Source organism: Pararge aegeria, chromosome 10, assembly GCF_905163445.1.
Source record: "Pararge aegeria chromosome 10, ilParAegt1.1, whole genome shotgun sequence".
Taxonomy (NCBI): domain Eukaryota; kingdom Metazoa; phylum Arthropoda; class Insecta; order Lepidoptera; family Nymphalidae; genus Pararge; species Pararge aegeria.
This window is the reverse complement of record NC_053189.1, coordinates 16,318,142-16,337,851: the sequence shown is the minus strand read 5'-3', so window position 1 is coordinate 16,337,851 and position 19,710 is coordinate 16,318,142. Positions and strand designations below refer to the sequence as shown.

General features: G+C 36.8%; 1 protein-coding gene across 1 annotated transcript in view; it reads right to left on the bottom strand.

Annotated features, from left to right (window-relative positions):
- Nucleotides 1-1,692: 1,692 nt before the first annotated feature.
- Nucleotides 1,693-19,710, bottom strand: part of LOC120627062 (high-affinity choline transporter 1) — a 36,148-nt gene continuing 18,130 nt past the window's right edge. Inside the window, exons 5-10 of the mRNA XM_039894905.1 lie at nucleotides 17,336-17,634; nucleotides 16,471-16,600; nucleotides 15,249-15,447; nucleotides 12,204-12,338; nucleotides 8,056-8,328; nucleotides 1,693-2,628 (exon numbers count right to left, since the gene is read on the bottom strand). Coding sequence (XP_039750839.1) covers nucleotides 2,310-2,628; nucleotides 8,056-8,328; nucleotides 12,204-12,338; nucleotides 15,249-15,447; nucleotides 16,471-16,600; nucleotides 17,336-17,634 — 1,355 coding nt within the window. The 3' untranslated portion in view covers nucleotides 1,693-2,309. The remainder of the gene's footprint in view (nucleotides 2,629-8,055; nucleotides 8,329-12,203; nucleotides 12,339-15,248; nucleotides 15,448-16,470; nucleotides 16,601-17,335; nucleotides 17,635-19,710) is intronic.

The following is a 19,710-nucleotide window of genomic DNA, read 5'->3' as shown; positions in this document are numbered from 1 at the left end:
TAACGCAATTGCTGTCAACATCGCCTAGTTATTTGCGCGGAAAAGGTCTGGCATCATTTGTCAAAATTAAGTAAAAAATTAGTTTGGTCACGGTTAAATAGCGAAAGGGATATTAAAGTAAAGACCAAAAATAATAAATAAATTCAGTTAAAAATCCATCCATTTTTTAAAGATTATTTTCTCTCTGAGTGGGTAAACTGTCCGTGTCTGTGATCATTTTTCACGAACTTAAATTTTTCGCCATATGGTCATCGTCGTAGAACTTCAATGCACCAGGCTCTCTCCATTTTTTTAAATCACTGGATTGGACATAGTTTCCCCGGCTTATTGCCATTTATGTTCTTAACAAGTATGAGCTTTTCTAGACCACTTTTTAGTTTTATTGGCGAGAAGGACAAGCCGAAAATACATGGTGGGCGAAAAGCGGATTTTAATCAATTTCTGTGTAAGAATTGATTGTGCGTTTGACAATCAACGACTCACAGACGGAGTATACAGACTATACATGATGTAACACCTCTAACTTTTTTTTTTAATATTTAAGAGTCAAAAATAAATGAAAAACCCTTTAAATAGAAAACCAACTGTCGAAATCAATATCGATAGCGACTACTTTAAGCAATTGCCCCCCTGATCTAGAAGCATGCACATTAATATATTCGTGCTTGTCTTCCTACTTTAATTGACTTAAATAAGGAATCTCTTCAGTAAATAGTGATATATCTTTACTAACAACATATATTATATAACTATACTTCATTTCACATTTCATTGATATGTATGCGTTTCATTATTATTAAGTAAGGTACAGATATTTGCTAAAAATAATTTCTCTTCTTTTTTCTACTCCTAAGCACTATACAGGACAGCTTACATTGGCGGAGCGCACATAAACTACTTTATCATCTTTTACGAATTCGAAATCGAAGTTCCTATTATACGCTAACGAATGTATGTATAATGTGCAGTTTGATGAGATTTATCCATAAACGCCGTCGCCATGGCAACATTATTGGCTAAGCAACTTTTTGTAACGAGCAAAGCGCTGCTCAACTATGAGTAATGATTCGCTCGCTCGTTTCACTTTTTTGTTTCACATTTTTTTAAGAGTCTTAAAAAAATATCGCTTTAATAATAAATATATAAACCTTGGTTGGTTTAAAATTGATGGTTACAGGGTTTTCTCTTTTTTTTTCATAAAAAATAAAAAAAGAGAGTCGAATTTTTTGGGTTCTTTTCGTTGATACGAGTATATCAACGTTTAATACGTTGAAGTAATAAACTCACTCATTTTGCGTGAAAATGATTATTTTATATTTCTTAGGTGTTGCCTTCGTTTATATTTGGTGACAATACAAAATGCGTCGCACCGCCATTGGAAGTCCAGCCTAAACATAAAACAACTCCTGCTACTCAATACAAAATCGTGCTATCGGAAGAAATTGTCAATAAGTACGTATGTAGTACATCTTGAGCTCACTACTCTATATCCTCGAATAACGTATATCTTCGCCACTCTTCGATGTCTGATCGTTTAGAGTTGGTCACTCATCCTATATCAGTAATACCCAGTGCAGTTACAACCTAAAATATAAAGCTTAGAACACTGATATAAATAACTAGATAAACAATAAAATTTTGATATCTTTGACCTCTGAAGAGCAATCTGATGCTCAGCTCAGCAGCAGCTTCACCGGATGCGATTCCGTTTAACTTAACAGGGATCCTCTCGAACTCAGACTATTTTTTGTATAGGTACGTATGAATATATTTTTACTTCACAAGCTCTTGAAGCCATATGCTAATATCAAGAGCGTGATATTATATCAATATGCTAAATTTCTATTGATTTTATGCACATGTGCATAAGTGTTTTCATGATAAATCAGAATGTACCTAATTGCAATATAGAATTTGTATGGAATTTCCATTAAATATTACTTCATCGCAAACTCGGTCATATAGCCTATTTTATGCACTTCTTATACAAATTAGTTTGTCCGAATATTTGAAGTTATTTACTTCAGTTATAGGTACGTTAGTTTTATATCAATATTCGTGAAACAGCTAAATAAAACTAATGATCGTCTGAGAAGTCAGTTGGTTTTCCTAATATGTGAACATATTACGTACAGGACATACCAGGGTCACCTTCAAACACGTACTGTTTTTCATGAAAGTACTACTATAAATATTTGATCAAATATGTCCATGAGTGTAATTTTTCCTTCTTCCCACTGGATACGTTAGTTTTTTATATCAATGTTCGTAAACAGAAAGTGAAAAAACTAATAATAGTAATAATCGTCTCAGAAAGCTGTTTGTTTACCGAACGGCTGAACAGGTGGAGGCGCATGGCTGTTTCCGAAAAGGGGGGTCGGTCCGTCGTTCGGGTCATCGAGATCATCGTCATCGGTCTCCAGAGCCGGGTTTATTCTTCCGCTCTTCTCATCAGGTCCTACCAGGGTGGATGCGGCTCCGTACAACCTACCAGGGACTCCGCCGAGTACTGACATCTGTTCACCAGCTTCAGACGGCTCGTCCACGCGACGGATATCCTCTGGGATGTTTACTACACAGTTGAAGTAGTCGGATTCTGGACTCAAGTAGCCAGAGTTGAAGAGGAACCTGGGGACAAGATATTAGAATCAGATCATGTTTACTTTTGACGGCCGACTGGCGCAGTGGGCACCCTCCTATCTGAGTCCAAGGCCGTTGGTTCGATTCCCACAACTGGAAAATATTTATGTGATGAACATGAATGTTTTTCAGTGTCTGGGTGTTTATCTGTATATTTTAAGTATTTATGTATATTATTCATAGAAATATTCATCAGTCATCTGAGTACCCACAAAACAAGCTACGCTTACTTTGGGGCTACACGGCGATGTGTCTATTGTCGTAGTATATTTATTTATATTTATTATTTATTTACAGGTTTGAGCACGCATTTTTTTTTAATTCGATGAACTGTCGACGCTTGTTTGTCACCTGATGACCGTAAAATCTTAAATGACATTGCAATTGCTTGCACTTGCAATCTTAACCTGGACGGGGTATAGCTACTTATCTAGTTTTATTGTAATCATCAACCTATTTCCCAAAGCTGAGCGCTAGTCAACATCATTGTGATTACGATTGAGAATACATAGTGTGATGAGTCCCTATCCCTTTGGTACAGGTAAAAGCAATTTATTAGTTTTAGTCTACCCAAAGTTCAATCTTCATATTAAAGTTAACTTCATCCTAAATTAATAAATTTTGTTTACCTTCAAGACCATACCTTTGTGTAATTATACTGTACTGAGTCAATTCTATAACCCTTTGACCGTTACTATTATTATTGTAGAGTTGTCTGTGTTAACAGTTAATTAAATGGTTACGATTTCTGATCCACCAATCGGAACTGAGCCAGAGAGGCGGACTACGGCCAAAAGCCTTATCAGTGTGGGAGGAGACCCGTGCCCTATAGTGGGCCGTTAATCGGTTAATATAATGTTGACGTTGACGGCTGATTGGCGCAGTTTGTAGGGACTCTGCTTTCTGAGCCCAAGGCCGTGGGTTCGATTCCCACTACTGGAAAATGTTTGTGTGATGAGCATCAATGTTTTTCAGTGTCTGGGTGTTTATATGTACATTCTAAGTATTTATGTATATTATTCATAAAAATATTCATCAGTCATCTTAGTGCCCATAACACAAGCTACGCTTACTTTGGGGCTAGATGGCGATGTGTGTATTGTCGTAGTATATTTATTTATTTATTTAATGTTGATGATAATAAATTACTAATTCATGATTTTCTGCAAATGTAGACAGAAACACTTTTATCGTAATCCTAACGTCTGTCAAGCTAGTGTTTTGCTTATTTCGTAGGCCTAAAACAACAAAATATAATTAATTAATCAATGAATCCTAACTAATATTATAAATGCATTAGTATTTATGTTTTTCTTTTTGTCCTTAACGCCCTAACTACGCAACCAATTAACTTGATTATTGCCTAGAGTTAGCAAAAATGGACGGAGAGTAATATAAAATACTTTTGGTCCCGGAATAAACCTCAAATTCCCAAGAGTTGTTTACAGGAACATTCGACTAGAACGAAAAATCAACCTTTATTCACGTCCTAACAAAATAACCAATCGACTTAATTTCCGATACAGATAGTTGAAAGAACGTAGATTAATATAGGGTACTTTTAATCCGGGAAATCTTTTTTTCTTTTAATTAAATTAGACTGTACACTTAACTTGTACAGACTAATTCGCCGCGGGTAACAGCGCGGGGCGCAGCTAAAACAAATTCAATTCCACTGAATTCAATGAGTGTTTTTTATAGTAATAATTGACGGACAAAGCAGATGGCCCACCTGATGGTAAGTGAATAACTATCGCCTATAAACAGAACAACGCTTCGCAGGGCATGCAAGGAACCTGAGTGGTAGGTGTGTAAGCCTCATTTGCCTGTTATTACACCGGCCCCCACCGGTCTTTCACAACGGAACACAGCATTGCAACAATGCTGTATGCCGGCAGAAATTAACATGGTAGTAGTACTTCCTCGGATGAGCTCTGTCACATAAAGCTCTATTACCACTAAGACTTTCAGCAATTATCTATAATTGCAAGAAAATAATGCAAAACGTATATTCTTTATTGCAACGCCGCATACAGAAATCCAGTCATGTCACTCTCCTATCAACGTAAAGGGTAGAAAACGTTCTAGTGAACTGAAACATCATTATAAACAGAGTTAGGAAATAGAAAAGTATTTTCAATTTAAATTCCACTGCTTTAATATTGAAATGAAATGCCATGAACAGAGACTCAGTCAGGGTAAGTACATTATTTATTTTGTAGCATAATTATTTCAACTTTTATCAAACGAAGGCATTTCAATTTCTAATTTTACGTACGTACGTAATCAACAGATTAATAAAACGTTTAGTTTAACTCTTACTTTTTACGATAACATACCATTTTTAACATATTCTTTGCTTATCATGTATGCACGCCATTGAATTTAAGCTACGTTAATACGACCTGGAACCTGGATATCATCCTGACCTACTTCCAACACATCGATATATGGGAGTGTTATTGACATTGATGAGTCAACTTCTTGCCAAAAACAATTCAACTGTTCTGAAAAAAAGGCCGACGAAAAGACGAAAATTTTGAAAATTTTGAAAAGGTTTTCGTTCATTGTGAGTGTAGAGCAAATTATTTGTAAAAACTCAAACTGACACTTATATTTGATTACTTACAGATGTATGGATTATTATTATTTTTAATGCGTCTTGGTAGACTTGCACCTTTGAGATAATAATGGACAACTCTCATGCAGACATTCAGATTTGATGGCCTGAATGAAATTTAATACATTGCCTACACTGGATATCTATACTTATAATAAAACTGTAACTGGAAGATTTCTGACATTTAATATATTTTGACCGGGGGATGCTTACAATCGATACTGAGTCCAAAACAGATTTTTATTTAATTATTGTCTGTCTTTTTGTCTGTCTGTCCGGGCATCACGTGAAAACTACTGAACGGATTTAAATGCAATTTGGTATAGTGAGTGGTAGCTAATATTCCGGGTCAACATATAGGCTTCTTTTTATTCCGATAAACATAAAAGTTTCCTCCGGGAAATGGGATGAAAGTTTTTACCAATTTTACTTCATAGCTCCGTTAAATTTGAACCGATTTTAATAACTCTTTTTTTATTTGAAAGTATATACTGTATCAAGTCTGTATAGTCTAATTTTAAGAAAGATCTGATAAATATTTTCGGAGATAAAGGGCATAACTCTTCACTGATAACAGCAAGTCGCAAGGCATATGGGATATTAAATTATTTAAATTAGACCTAAGTTTAGAAGTTACGACGGGTATAAAAATGCTAAAAGCAAGAAAAATGCAGAGGGACGCCCGGCCGCGTATTATATAGTTTGGAAATAAAACTGGACCCAGTAGGTGGCGCTGCAATAAGGTTCTTAGTTTTTTTAAGATATTAAAACAGAAATTAAACGATTTGATGCAGACGAAGTTGCGCGGGTCAGCTAGTACTTCTATATTGTTTATGTAGTTGAAAGCTAGTTTAAAACTACCTATAAGTAGCTGAAAATTTTGCCTTCATACAATAAGCTTGTTTAAATTGTTTTTTGAAATGTAAAATGTGGCGGAAGCAAATAAAAAAATTCTTCACGATGTTTTCCTTCAAGTTTAAACCTTTATAAATTAACTAACTTCTAATATTTTTTCTTGTTTGTATTTTTGTAGAAATTAATGCTACAATAATGTTTTATTTTCTTTTAATATTTGGTTTACGCGCAGTAAGTATTTTTACCATGTAGGTGTAATGTAAAACTGTGTTGTTGTTTGTGAACCCAAAAAAAAAACTGTTGAAACTTCAAGTCAGTCTATTTGTATTGAATCTACCATCGGTTCGAAAGGCAGATTCTACGGAGAAGAACCTTTTTTAACATAATTACAGTTTACAGTTTACAATCTTTAAGATTTTACTATCTTGTGAGAGATGGGAGCGGAGCGGCCTGCTTCCAAGCAGCCTTGTCGTTAAGAATTTCATCAATCGTATAGTCATTAAATGATATACCACGATTTAGTCAATGTGTTTTACCACACTGTTTAAACTTATGCATTATTAGGTCGAAAGTTACCTTAGGAATCATATTTTTAAGCATAGGCTCCTCAAATGACTTCTGCACCTTTTGCAGACGATATGCTGATGCTGATGGTAGAAATACTAAATTGCTAAGTTGGCATGGCGCCCCCCGCACCCGAAAGCGTAGCGTAGGTCGGCCTCCAACGCGGTGGACAGATGACATCAGGCGAGTCGCTGGGAGCCGTGTATTGTGGAACTCCCTACAAAAGCCCTATGTCCAGCAGTGGACGTCCATTGGTTGAAATGATGATGATATTGCTATAAATATAATATGAAGCTACAGCAGGTAGATATATCAGTTAAAATTTTCACGGAGGGATTCAAATGATTCAAGTTTATATATCGACCATACAGCTATATACCTATTACAATTTCAGTGTGAGGCTTTTGCCGAAGTGCTTCTTTCTCTGAAGAGCAATTCAATGGGATAGTCAGACCTTGAACCTATACAGAACACTTCAGTGAAGTGCATTTTTTTTATGAATGAGGCTTCTTCATCTGTCGTATTAAATACAATCTCAAACTTCTATAAGTATTATAATGGATAAACGCGAAAATGATCTAACGGTTTTTAAACATTATTTCGCCTGTACAAAGAGAGTTTTTGACGACCTCCCTGGAGCAACGGGTTCGATTTGGTAATTTATAACTTCTAAATTGTCTCTGGTCGGGTCTGGTGGGAGGCTTTGGTCGAGGCTAGTTACCACCCTACCGACAAAGACGTGCCGCTAAGCGATTTAGTGTTCCGGTGCGATGTCGCATGGAATCCTATTACGGGTATGACTACCACGACCTAATAGTTTAGCCCGCTATCACCGCTAACTTGTGAGGAATAAAAAAAAAAATGTTCAGATCGAGTAACATATTATTAGGGACTAAGACGGCTGAAGGTGATTACCGCTGCCGATGAACATTTGCAGTACCAGAGAAGCATAATTGCGTTACCGGCTTTTGATGAATTTGCTTTCTGCCCGTTGTACAACCCCAAATCTGTGTTTAACAGTACATGGGACATGGAAATTGATCCACAATATGCAAACGCGCGGCCAAAATTATCTGGTATTACGGATGATATATATGCACAGACACCTGGAATTTCTTAAAGACAAGGATGCTTGGAAGATGGCCTCTCCGCTCTTATATCTCACAAGAAAGATATACTAAAAAAAATCAACAAAAAAGACCAATCTTGCCGTTTGCTTGAGTTTCTTGCCGGTTTCTTCTCGTTAGAAAGTGTCTTCCGAACCGGTGGTAGAACTACTACAAACTTACTAACTTAAATTAATGAATTTAAGTTTTTTTCTTCTGAACATTCGCTAAAGAACCTGTAAAAAATATATATAGTATAATCATACTCACACAGACAACCAGGATATGAAGGCCAGGGTGAAAAGCGATAGAACCATCGCCAAGGTCCTGAAGGGGAACAGCTGTACTTCATTCACGTCGTCCCATCCCGGGTAATGTATCAATGCTGGTAGGCCAAGTAGCTTTTCTCCACCTGACAGTCGAACTAATAGTGCAACGATGTAGGCGGCCAAGGATCCGTAGGTGTTGCAGTGCTTCTTGAAGTGGACCACCATGAGGAGTTGGGGGAACAGGATCACGTACACCAGGTCTGAGCACATCGACCTGCGAAAAGAGTCTTTGTTAAGATCGTGACAAGATTCGTTTTCAATTTGCATTTTTTTCAATTTTTGAGTTCATCTTATGTTAGCTTCTTTCACCACTTTTTTTTTATTCTCTATCATTTATTGATTTTTATTTTTTTTTAATTCTTAACAATGCTTAAAAAACATAAAACACTATTAAAAATGTATAAGAAAAAACATCCACCCTCCGCTTGCGGGGCTTTTGAATGCCCAAGCAACCGGCGGTCAGGGCTCCAGAGTGAGGAGCCTCCTCGCAATACGCACCGTTTCAAGGACTACTGCCTTCTGTATCCGACCCTTGATCCAACAACCAAGCGAAAGCTTCTTAAGATGTTGGTCGAAGCTTTTCGCGAGAAGACCATTGACTGAAACGATCGGAACAATAACGGTCGACTCAACATTCCACATGGCGGTATTCTCGCTTCACCACTTTTTTTATTAACTAGATGTGCCCTGCGGCTTCGTCCGCGTAAATAAAGGGACGCAGTGTACTGTGGTCTGCTGTACGCTGTGTAGTTCTGTCCTCTATCTCCAATCATATTAATCTAAACTGATGGATTAAACTATCGAATACGAAAAGAATTATTTAAATTTTGGTGCAAAATCGTCAAACACTTTCATCCCCTCTGCCAAAGGAACTGAGCTGAATTTCGGGATAGAAAGTATCCTATCTCGTAGTATGACCTCAAATCGTGAAAAATTTCATTTGAATTCATTCAGTAGTTTCAGCGTGTTGTGCGGCACAGATACAAACAGACAGACAGACAGACACGATTGAAAAAATACAGTTTTGGGTTCAGAACCGGTTAAAGAGTGCCCTCCAAAATGTTTTTCTAAAGTTTTATTATAAGTAGGTATAGATTTAAGCTTAGTCTTATTATCACTTTAAAATTACCAAAGCCTAGTATATAAAATGTTAACACTTCAGTAACTAATACTTATATTAATCTGCAGTACTCGTTTAATCTCATTTTAATTAAACTCGATATTCCCAATACTGCGCACCGTATACCAATTAGATCGCAATCTCTATTTTTCATCTCATCTAGATTATATGCAGATTAAACTCTCATTATTATCTATTGAACGAGGTCAACCTTTCATAAAAGGGAAACCTCATAATAAATTACACGTTTATCGAATCCCAAATCGCTGATATTGTAATTTAAAATGATTTATCATTATGGAATATTTATTTGATACAGCAAATTATGAAAATCTAATAAATAACCATTATGAATATCTCCAGTTCCTATTAATATTATGAATATTCGTTTTAAGAGATTCTTTATGGTCCAAAAAGTGGCATAGACTACTTTTTATTCCTAGAAAATCCAACATTCCCAAAGAAAAATTCTAAGCGCTTTCTATTTTTTTTGTACATAAAACTTAACAAAAAAACTGTATAGCTAGCTAGCATCAGAAAACCAAACGGATTTTATCTCTTCATGCTGAAGTATACTAAAATATTTGAACTGATTATGATAAAATATGGCAACTGATAAAATCGTTACATGAATTTCCATAAACTCTAAAATGATCAGAGTATCATTCCACTTAGTTATGTAGAATGTGAAATAAGCTACAAAAAAACAACACGAATGTCCATAAAAATGAATGAAATAGAAATATTATTCATTTGTCCTGGAAAGGCTTATAAATCTAACAGGTCAGGTTACATACATTACAATTACATTAATACATTTCATCACAATTTATGACAACCGCCTGGCTTCATACGAGGTGGCATATTAGTTACGCAAGACGCTATATCTGGCCCGACCATAACACCACAATGGGCCAAAAAGGAAGCGAATTGAGTACGTGAACCATTAGATAAACTAATAAAATAAAGTGACCCCTATTCTTGGAATGTACCCTCTACGCACGTTTCGCTCCGAAACCGGAGCATCCTCAGGATTGTTGAATTGTTTTACAATGAAAAATTGTTAAGTAATGCGAAAATGAGCTACGCTTTCATTGTTTTTTTGCATTTAAAATTACCTTCTTTCTCATTTACAATTATGTGGAGTGATTATTGCGATTGTTTCAATCCAATCACTGGTATTGGAAACAAAGAATACCAAAAAACACGCTGTATAAAAGGGTTTTTTGTAATGCGCCTAGAGATTTCAGTGGGCCTATAAATTGTGGCAAGCGAAAATTGTTTTGAAACGGTATTTACACGGAAAAATATAACATGTATTAGGATTTATGAGTGAGAAGTTTATTACAATTATTATTTATATACATAAATAAACATTTATATATTAATATATATATTTATATATATATTTAAAACGCAAACTGCGGCAGTAACCTTTTACTTCGGCTTTCCTTACGTCAAAGGTTGTCTGGAAAAGATAGCTTTAGCGATAAGACCGCCTTTGCACGCCCCATTTTCTATTCTAAGTTTTTTCTGTGTATGTGTTTACTTTGTATAAAATGTATGTGTGCAATGAAGTTTTCAAACAAACAACGAACAAATAATATACCAAATATTTAAGTAATTAAATCCAGAATGAGAATATAGATAGAAAACCAGAATATAGCTCAATAAGTAGGAAACTGAAACTGTTGAAATGGTCAGGTCTTTCACAGAGATTTTATAATCGCATAATCTCTCATTCTTAGTAAAGTTGCGTTGTGAAATTAACATGTCCGGAGAATGCTCCGGTGTAGGCGAAACGTACGTAGAGTACATTTTGGGAGATCTGTGTGATATGGTGTATAGATTGTTTTCCTGGTTTACGCAGACTATAAAAAAATACGTTTAGTGATTATTTTACATACAATAACTATCCTTATCAGTTAATCCAATATTTAAAACAGTGGTGTATCAAAAATATATAAATTACCTATCTACTAGCTATGAAAATACATCGGTTTGGAGTCAAGAACAACTAGATTTAAAACTAGAGATAAAAATCCCACGAAACCAGCTGATATATCTAACTACAAACATCAAGCAACCATTCTGCTTCATATCTGTTACGAAATGCGCTAGATCACGCCCGACAATGGGTCATAAAGCCTTTTTGCGACAGGAGCATAATTGAGTCACTGCACTGAGGGCTGGAATAGGTTCTTTGGTACGTTTATTGTGAAATCATTTGAAATAATCTATTTATAGTTGTTTAGGTCACTCCAATTAATTAGCTAACGAATCAACAAAAAATTGACAAGATTACTATAAATAATGCCCATTTTCAGTAACAAGTAACAGTAACAAGGCAATGCCATATAAGTAACTGCTAATCGAAGAAAATTCCTAGGCATGTATTTTCTTTCACCAATCGATTTTTACTATTTAACACATATAACCTAACTTGTCTATGGTTCTTGCGATATGGTGAAGTATTTTGTGTTTGTATTATCATATTTGTGAGTTAATGTACTAGCGTTGTCAACACCCGTGCCTCAAACAACATGCTAAGCAATCGGACCTTGTAATAATCACATCAATAAAAATCAATATCACTAAAACGGCCGATTGGCACAGTGGGCAGCGACCCTACTTTCCGAGTCCAAGGCCGAGGGTTCGATTCCCACAGCTGGAAAATGTTTCTGTGATGGACATTAATGTTTTTCAGTGTCTGGGTGTTTATCTGTATATTATAAGTATTTATGTATTTTATTCATAAAATTATTCATCAGTCATCTTATTACCCATAACAGAAGCTTGCTTTGGGGCTGAATGGCGATGTGTGTATTGTCGTAATAAAATAAAAAAATCAAGATAGTAACAATGTCATGAAACCCCGCCAACCCCAAAAATCAATCTTCGATAAGAAAAGAGGCCATTGGGAAAGTACACACATAATATGATAATGATATTTAAGTAAATAAACTTACCACAAGCCATAAATTGATGGGATGGTAAGCGCCATGATTGTTGATAGCACGCCGACCACCAAGATTGAGACGCGCATCACCCAGATGATTTCCATTTCCGAAGCATTCTGCCGGAAGATCAGCTTGTAGACGTTCCTAGACGAAAGAAGTATCTTTTGAAAAATTTCTTAATATCTCTACTAGGCTGAAACCTATGAAATCGGAAATAGCCTGTTGTAATGCAGTTTTTTTTTTATAGTTATAACTGACGGACTATTTTTTATGCATAATATTGCATTAATATAAAGTTCTTTTTAAATAAAAAATAAAACTCGGGATGGGAAGCACTTTTTTGGCAGTCCCAAACTGAATTTAATAATTTAACTTTAATTATCAAATATATTATTGCCTGACACAACCATGGTCCATTTATGCCCAACGTCCTTTATAGGTATGCAAAGAAAATGGACAGCAAGCGAAACCAATGGACAAGAAGATTTATCTGCATACTTTATATTCCATGAGAGAGAGAGTGTAGAGAGAGTAGAGTCACTACAAACAGACTGACTTGACGTTTCAAAAGTGCTTGTAAACTAGGCCTACTTTAAATAAATCAATTTTGAATTTCGTGATTTGTGATCCCTATCCCTATCCCTACTAATATTATAAATGTGAATGTAAGTTTGTTTGTCACGCTTTCACGCAAAAGCTACTAAACCGATCATCACGAAACTTTGAACTGTGTATTCCTGAAGGTATTAGAAGTAATATAGGATCCCCAAATTAAGCTCAGTTCTCTTGGGAGAGGGGACGAAAGTGTTTGACGAGCTGTGCTCCCACATTTATGAGGCACATGACTTTCGAAAAACAAAAACAAAAGCGGACGAAGTCGCGGGCAACAGCTAGTAAGAAATAAATGGCTTTTTTATTTTATTTTATTTTTGTTAACTGACGGACTAAGCAGATCGCCCACCTGATGTAAGTGAAAAATCATAGCCTAAAAACATGGCAACACTAAAATTTACATGCAAGGATCTCGTCCTGCAACATACTGCCCTGTGTCCATCAGCCTGAACCTCACTCGCCTGTTATTACACCGGCAGCCATGCCCTTCGGACCGGAGCCCAGCATTGTGAGAATGCTGTTTTGCGGCGAGAATAAGCATGGCGTTAGTACTTACCCGGACCAGCTATGTCATAAAAGCTATTCTACTAAAAAAATATAGCGACTCTGAGCCTTCTTATGAGGCTCACACTTAACGACTATGTTTCCGAGCAATAGCTCATCACAAGAAACAGGCATTGTTGAGTTTGGTTTTCAGGAACGGGAGGATGTCCTCGATGACTAAGCCTGCCCACCCGAACGGAATTCGGCGGATTACCTTTTTCTCGTAATTGGACCTAACAACTGAAGGGCACTCGCTGAATACAAGCGGCACAAATCATAGCGATTGGAAGTTCCTTACAAAAGACCATATCCATATCCAGCCGTGGATGTCTTGTAGTTGAGATAATGAAGATACACCTTTTCATTGTACAAAACCACTTTATAACGTATGATTTCGCTCAGCATTCCCATACATGTTAACCGCAAAAGTCACTTTCGCAATCTACAAGCATGGCCAGGCTTTATTGTTTTTAAAGCCTACTAACTCGCATCAGAGCATCATGGAGAGTCTTATCTCTTACTCCCTCTCTTTTCTCTGTTCCCAGCAGTGGGACATTAATAGTCTGAAAATGATGATGATAATGATGAAATACTAATAATCTATTTAAAAAGCATATAAAAAGGCAAACAACAAATATACATACATTAAAGTTCCATTCAAATCGCGTAAAATATCAGAATTGGAATGGCATGAAATTGTAATGATTTCAAATCAAAGAACGAAAACTAGTGAGAGATATGTCCAGTTATATTTGTTATTCGACAATTTACTATTTTTTGTAGATATTTAATGGAACTGCCTGATTAATAAGTACAGTTAGCATATATTATGTTCAAAATACTGTTCAAAATTTTGTATCTATTGGGTTTGCCTGGCGGGAAATTCGTATTGCACAGCCCTTAAAAAATGTTCGTTGTCTACCCCGTGTTTCCAAAGGCACGTCAAGCCGTCAGTCCTGGTTATCCCTTACGTGTTATTTATTTAAAACCCGCCATCCCAATGTGTTTTGTGAAGTGACGAGTGACGAAGCGCGGAGGGTTTAATTTATTTATGAGACTTCTGCTCAGTTGTTAATAGCCTTAGGGCTTATAAAATAGCCTATTATATTAGAAGCGGTTATAGCGCGTTTGGTAGGAGCTCGACTTCACTTAAGGGGGGCCGAATTCAAATCCCAGCACGCACCTCTAACTTTTCAAAGTTTTGTGCGTTTCTAGTAATTAAAATATCACTTGCTTCCAAGGTGAAGGAAAACATCGTGAGGAAACCTGCATGCCTGAGAGTTTTACCACGTACTGGGTCACCGTGGTGGACTACGGCCTTAACCCCTCCTCCCGTGCTCTGTAGTAGGCCGGTAGTGGGTTGATGTGGTGTTGATGATGAGGGTATGCTGATGATTGCGAAAGTGTGTTTGTTTGCTTTCTAAATATGTTCGCCTCAACCGCTGCAAAATTTGGCAGATATATTTGCATCCTAGATGATACATTTAATCCCGAAAACGACAGAGGAAAGGTTACCGTGGAACAAAAGAAATATCCTTCATCTAAAACCAATCTTGGCAAAATTGTGCATATACATAACTTGCTTTCCGGAGTTCACGGACTTAGAACTATTTGGTCCGGGAAAATATCCGGGAATGGTTCAAAACAAATGAAAGTTTACAAAAAACTGAGTATACAGTATAATAATAAAATAAATAAGTTATAATATTACTATTAAAATAATTGATCTAGTTTTTGAGAGTAGATCTAGAGATGGATCTAAAAAAACAGCAGAGTTAAAAAGACAGGTTTCCCATTAATATTTCCCGATGTCCCAGAACACTGATGATATAATATTAAGATGAAGAAAAATATATGGATCAGTAGAAGTAAGTAGATACATCATAAAGTAAAACTAACCTGGCAAACATAGAAGAAGCGCTGAGTACACTGGAGTCCGCAGAAGACATGACTGCAGCAGAGACAGCTCCCAGGCCAAAGAATGAAACGAAGTCTGGCGTAAGATGCTGCAGTACCAGTGGAAGGATCATAGACGTCTGATCGGAGGTCAGTTCTCCATCGGGAGTTAAAGGTCCCTTGTAGTTTGTCTCGTTCCACGCTGTAGAATATACGCTTATGCTCATTTTAATGTAGATATTAGATGTGAATTTTCCGCTTTTATTTCTACGGTACCTTTATAAAACCTTATATCACAGTTTGGAGAAATAAATAAAAAGGTTATGAAAATCTTAATTAAAAAGGTATCGCGATGTCATGTGTTATGGAAATAAATTAAAACTTAACTTAAATTTTTACTCGCATTCACATAAATTATTACGTCACAAATTGTGGTTAAGAGTGTCCTACGATTACTCTATGCGAGAATCTGAGACCAATGCCCGCACAATTTTGCTATTACAATAATTGACAGTAATTGATAGGTGGTTGCTCAGAGAACCAGTATTAAGAAAATGAAAAACCTTTATTGTATTTAAATATTATATTCAACAAATAATACAATATTTTTTTTTGCAATCAGCAGCGCATGCTTAAATAATTACTGAATTATGAAAACGGTGTCCGAAAGTAAGCTACTTGAATGTGTTACATTAGGTACACGCTTTATTGACGAAAGAGTAAACGAACTAGCCCTGGATAACAGGACTGTCAGTGATCGACCACAGACTCACAATTGTAAACGTAATCATCAGCCTATAACCGTCCACTGCTGGACTAAATCTCCCAACGAGAGGGTTTGCCTATAATCACCACGCTGGGTAGACAAGTTGGTGATCGCAGTAGATGGTAGTAGTATTATAGCAAAGATGGTAACAACTATGTTCTGATCTGCCGTCACCACGCGGCGAACCTCCAGTGACATCCTTGAACAATGGGACAGCCTAGCGGTAATGTATACGTCACACTGACAGCGAATGTCAATTCGCTCTCACCTGAACGATAACAGTGTACGCACGTGTCTATCATAAGTTAATTAATAAAGTAAATGTAATATTAAAAACCCTGTTAAAATAATAAACCATCGAAGACCATTAAAACTTTTATTACAACGACAATACAGAACCTCCAATCCCCCCCAACCCATCAATTGTTATTGCAGAGCCTCAAGTATCGAGCTACTGACCAGTTCCCTTGGCGATGGCTCCAATGAGTACGGGCGGAATGGCCATGAAAATGCAACCGACGGCTGCGACGTAGGACAGAATCTGAGCGCGTCCCGCTGTCTTACTGCTTAGCACTCTTTGGAAGTACACCTGCATCAAGACATATCTAGGTGACTTTGACTTGCATCATAAAATGGGTGAGATTTGGTGTAAGGTAAGGAATATACGCCAGATACTTCAAATCCGATACTCCGATCAGGCTATCGGAAGGCACTGGAGCCACTTTTTTGTTAGAACATTAAATACACAGTCGTCCGATCCGACTATCAGATCGGACGACTGAGTTCGATATTGGCACAATGCGTTTACGATTTAAAAGCCAAAACAAATAGGATATTCTGATCAGACAGTCGGAAACAGAACCTAGAGCTAAATCTTTAGCTGGTAATAAAGGTCAGGTTCTGTTTCCGACTGTCTGATCAGAATATCCTATCGTTTTGGATTTTATATGATTGGGTCGTACGTTAGGATCAAATCTGGTAGTATTTATAAGAATTTATTTTATTTAAGTTATCGTTATTACTGAATATCGCTTACTAAAATACTAAGTGAGCGGGTGTGTCATAGCAACTATGTATCTCGAAAAAAGTTACTTCAACATACTCAATAAAACTTCAGTGCTCATCAATTAATATTTATGTTCTTTCAAAACCTTACTTTAGATATTAGTAATAGCCAGGGAAAATCGAGACTATGCGTTTTCTAGTACTTTATATATCGCATCGGATTTTATAGTCGCTAACTTTGTATAAAATTTGCCCACTCAGTATTTCTATTCGCTCGCCTTAGTATATATAATAGGATCACAATCTCAGCAAAGATTACCTGCCAAGGGATCCCTCCAAAGATCAGCAAGAGCCCGTAATCAATGTAGAACCAATAATAGTCGGGGTCGATTTCTCCAATCCAGTCCACTTCCATGGAGCTTAAAGGCTTGACGTGGTCGTTCGCCCAGGCGAAGGGTATGCACATCCACAGGCCTATGAAGATGCAGAACAGCTGGATAACGTCCGTGTAGGCGACGGAGTACAGGCCTCCGAATAAGGTGTAGAAGACTGCTACACAGGCGCTGAAGATGACTGACGTACGATGGTCCATATCGATGATAACTGCTAAAGTTGCGCCTGTGGACAAAACGATGCTTCAGTATTGAAATCACATAAAATATTTGCTGGGGAAACATTTACTGGTGCGCTTAACAGTTAAAACCGTCACAGTAAGTGGCATGACGCTCAATTATGTCGTCGCTCCATCGCTGGCGACTTTCTTGTGTATGTGCGCGTATATTGGATAGATACAACTTATTTTCTTTTGATAAATTTAAATATAGTGACAGAACAGTAAATGCCTCTCCTAACGGAAGGTTTTGCCCATAATCACGTCGCTGGACAGACGGGTTAGTGATCTCAGGATATAGTACAAGTACCTAGCACAGAGGACCCTGCTGTCCGTTCTCTTTTACATTCCCTTAGTCGCCTCGTACAACACCCGCTGGAAGAGGAAGTGAGGTACTGTATTCTTATCTGCCGTCACCACACGTCCGACAAATTCAATGGCATGACACTTGAATGCCGTTACTTTAACACTCTCGACTTCCAAGTGTATGTAAATATGTGTGAGTATATCTTTTCTTAAGAGTATATTAATGTAATTACCTAGAGTGAACAATGGCTTATTAAAATATAATAATAACTTCGTATATAAAATAATTCGTAACACTCCTTGCCTGAAATAATTTGGATAATTCTTACCTCCATACTATTTTGTTTATATAAAGGGTTAACTGATTATTGTAACTACGCAGAGCATTTTAACACCACAGTCAACAAAACTTAACAAGACGTAGATAAATTAAGAATTAATCTTTGTTCTTTTTATTCGTTTTATAGTATAAAAGTCCTATCATAGTACAAAGCTACGTAATGGAGAAAAAGCTTGGTTGTGAATTTCTGCTCTAAACAGGTAGCTCTTGTAATAATTTTAAATGACAATGAGAGATAGTAATAATAAAAAAGGACAACCAGCTAAATTTGTTGCGAGCTTCTCCTTAGACCAGGACGCGATTGGAACTCTCGCTTTAGTTTTAATTTTATAATCGAATGTGGTAATCGCCATCATCTTACTACCGTGTAAATAAGTGTTATTTATGGTCCTACTTGAATAAAGATATTTTTGACTTTGACTTTGACAATTCCTTTACAAATTAGACCCTGACTTGGTAGTTATTGATGATGCAGTCAAGATGGTAATGGGCTAGCCTGTATGGTATGGCAGTTATACTAAGATCATCGCGCGATCGATCGATCTACGCGACATCGTCGTACCGGAATACTAATTCGTTTGGCAGAACGTCTCTCTCGGGAGGGGGGTAGTAACTAGACACGGCCTAAGCCCGGAAAAGAGTAAATTCAGTAATTATAAGTTCCCAACAAGTCGGATAGAAGCAGGCGTTACTTTGGGAGATTCCTTGATATGCAATAAAAATCAAGTTTAATTTGATGTACTCCGCGAAAAGCAGGAAATCTTTTCGATGTAATTAATAATTTCTTCAATCTTTATACTCCACGCGAAACAGATCTTCGGCAATGCACCGAGAGTAACAGGTTTTCGGCAATGTACTCTACATAACCGATAACCTGCTTGGTGTGGAGTATCAAGATTGAAAAAATTATAAATTAAAAGTAAAGACTTGTAAAGATTCCTGCTTTTCGCGGAGTGCCCAAAATCAAGGTTGATTTTCATTGTATCCCAAAAGTCCCCCAGCAAGGGACTTTGGACCCCGGCACCCCGACTTAAAACCTTAGCGCTTAAGGAGGTGGTCGTATCTAATCAAAAAATGCCATTCCATTACTTTTCCAATTATGACAACCAATATCAAAATATATGAGGATCGGCAAAACTAAAAACGTGATCAGAATAACTAACGTCCTCCGGCACTATTCTGCCGACCAATATAATCGATCAACCTCAATATTATTAGGCAGCTCTATCTTTGAAACCGTATTAGTAAATTGTCGGCGGAGATAGTGAGTAGATAAACCGATTTTCGTTTCTAGTCCGATTTACTTTAACAATTCAGAAATTAATAAAATCGCGTCAGTAACATCGGAGAACCTAAATTTTAACGGGCAGTTGTGTCATTTAAACCGTGTTCCTAAATCGTGAGCGGTGTGAGTGGATACACCGATTCGCCAGTTTCC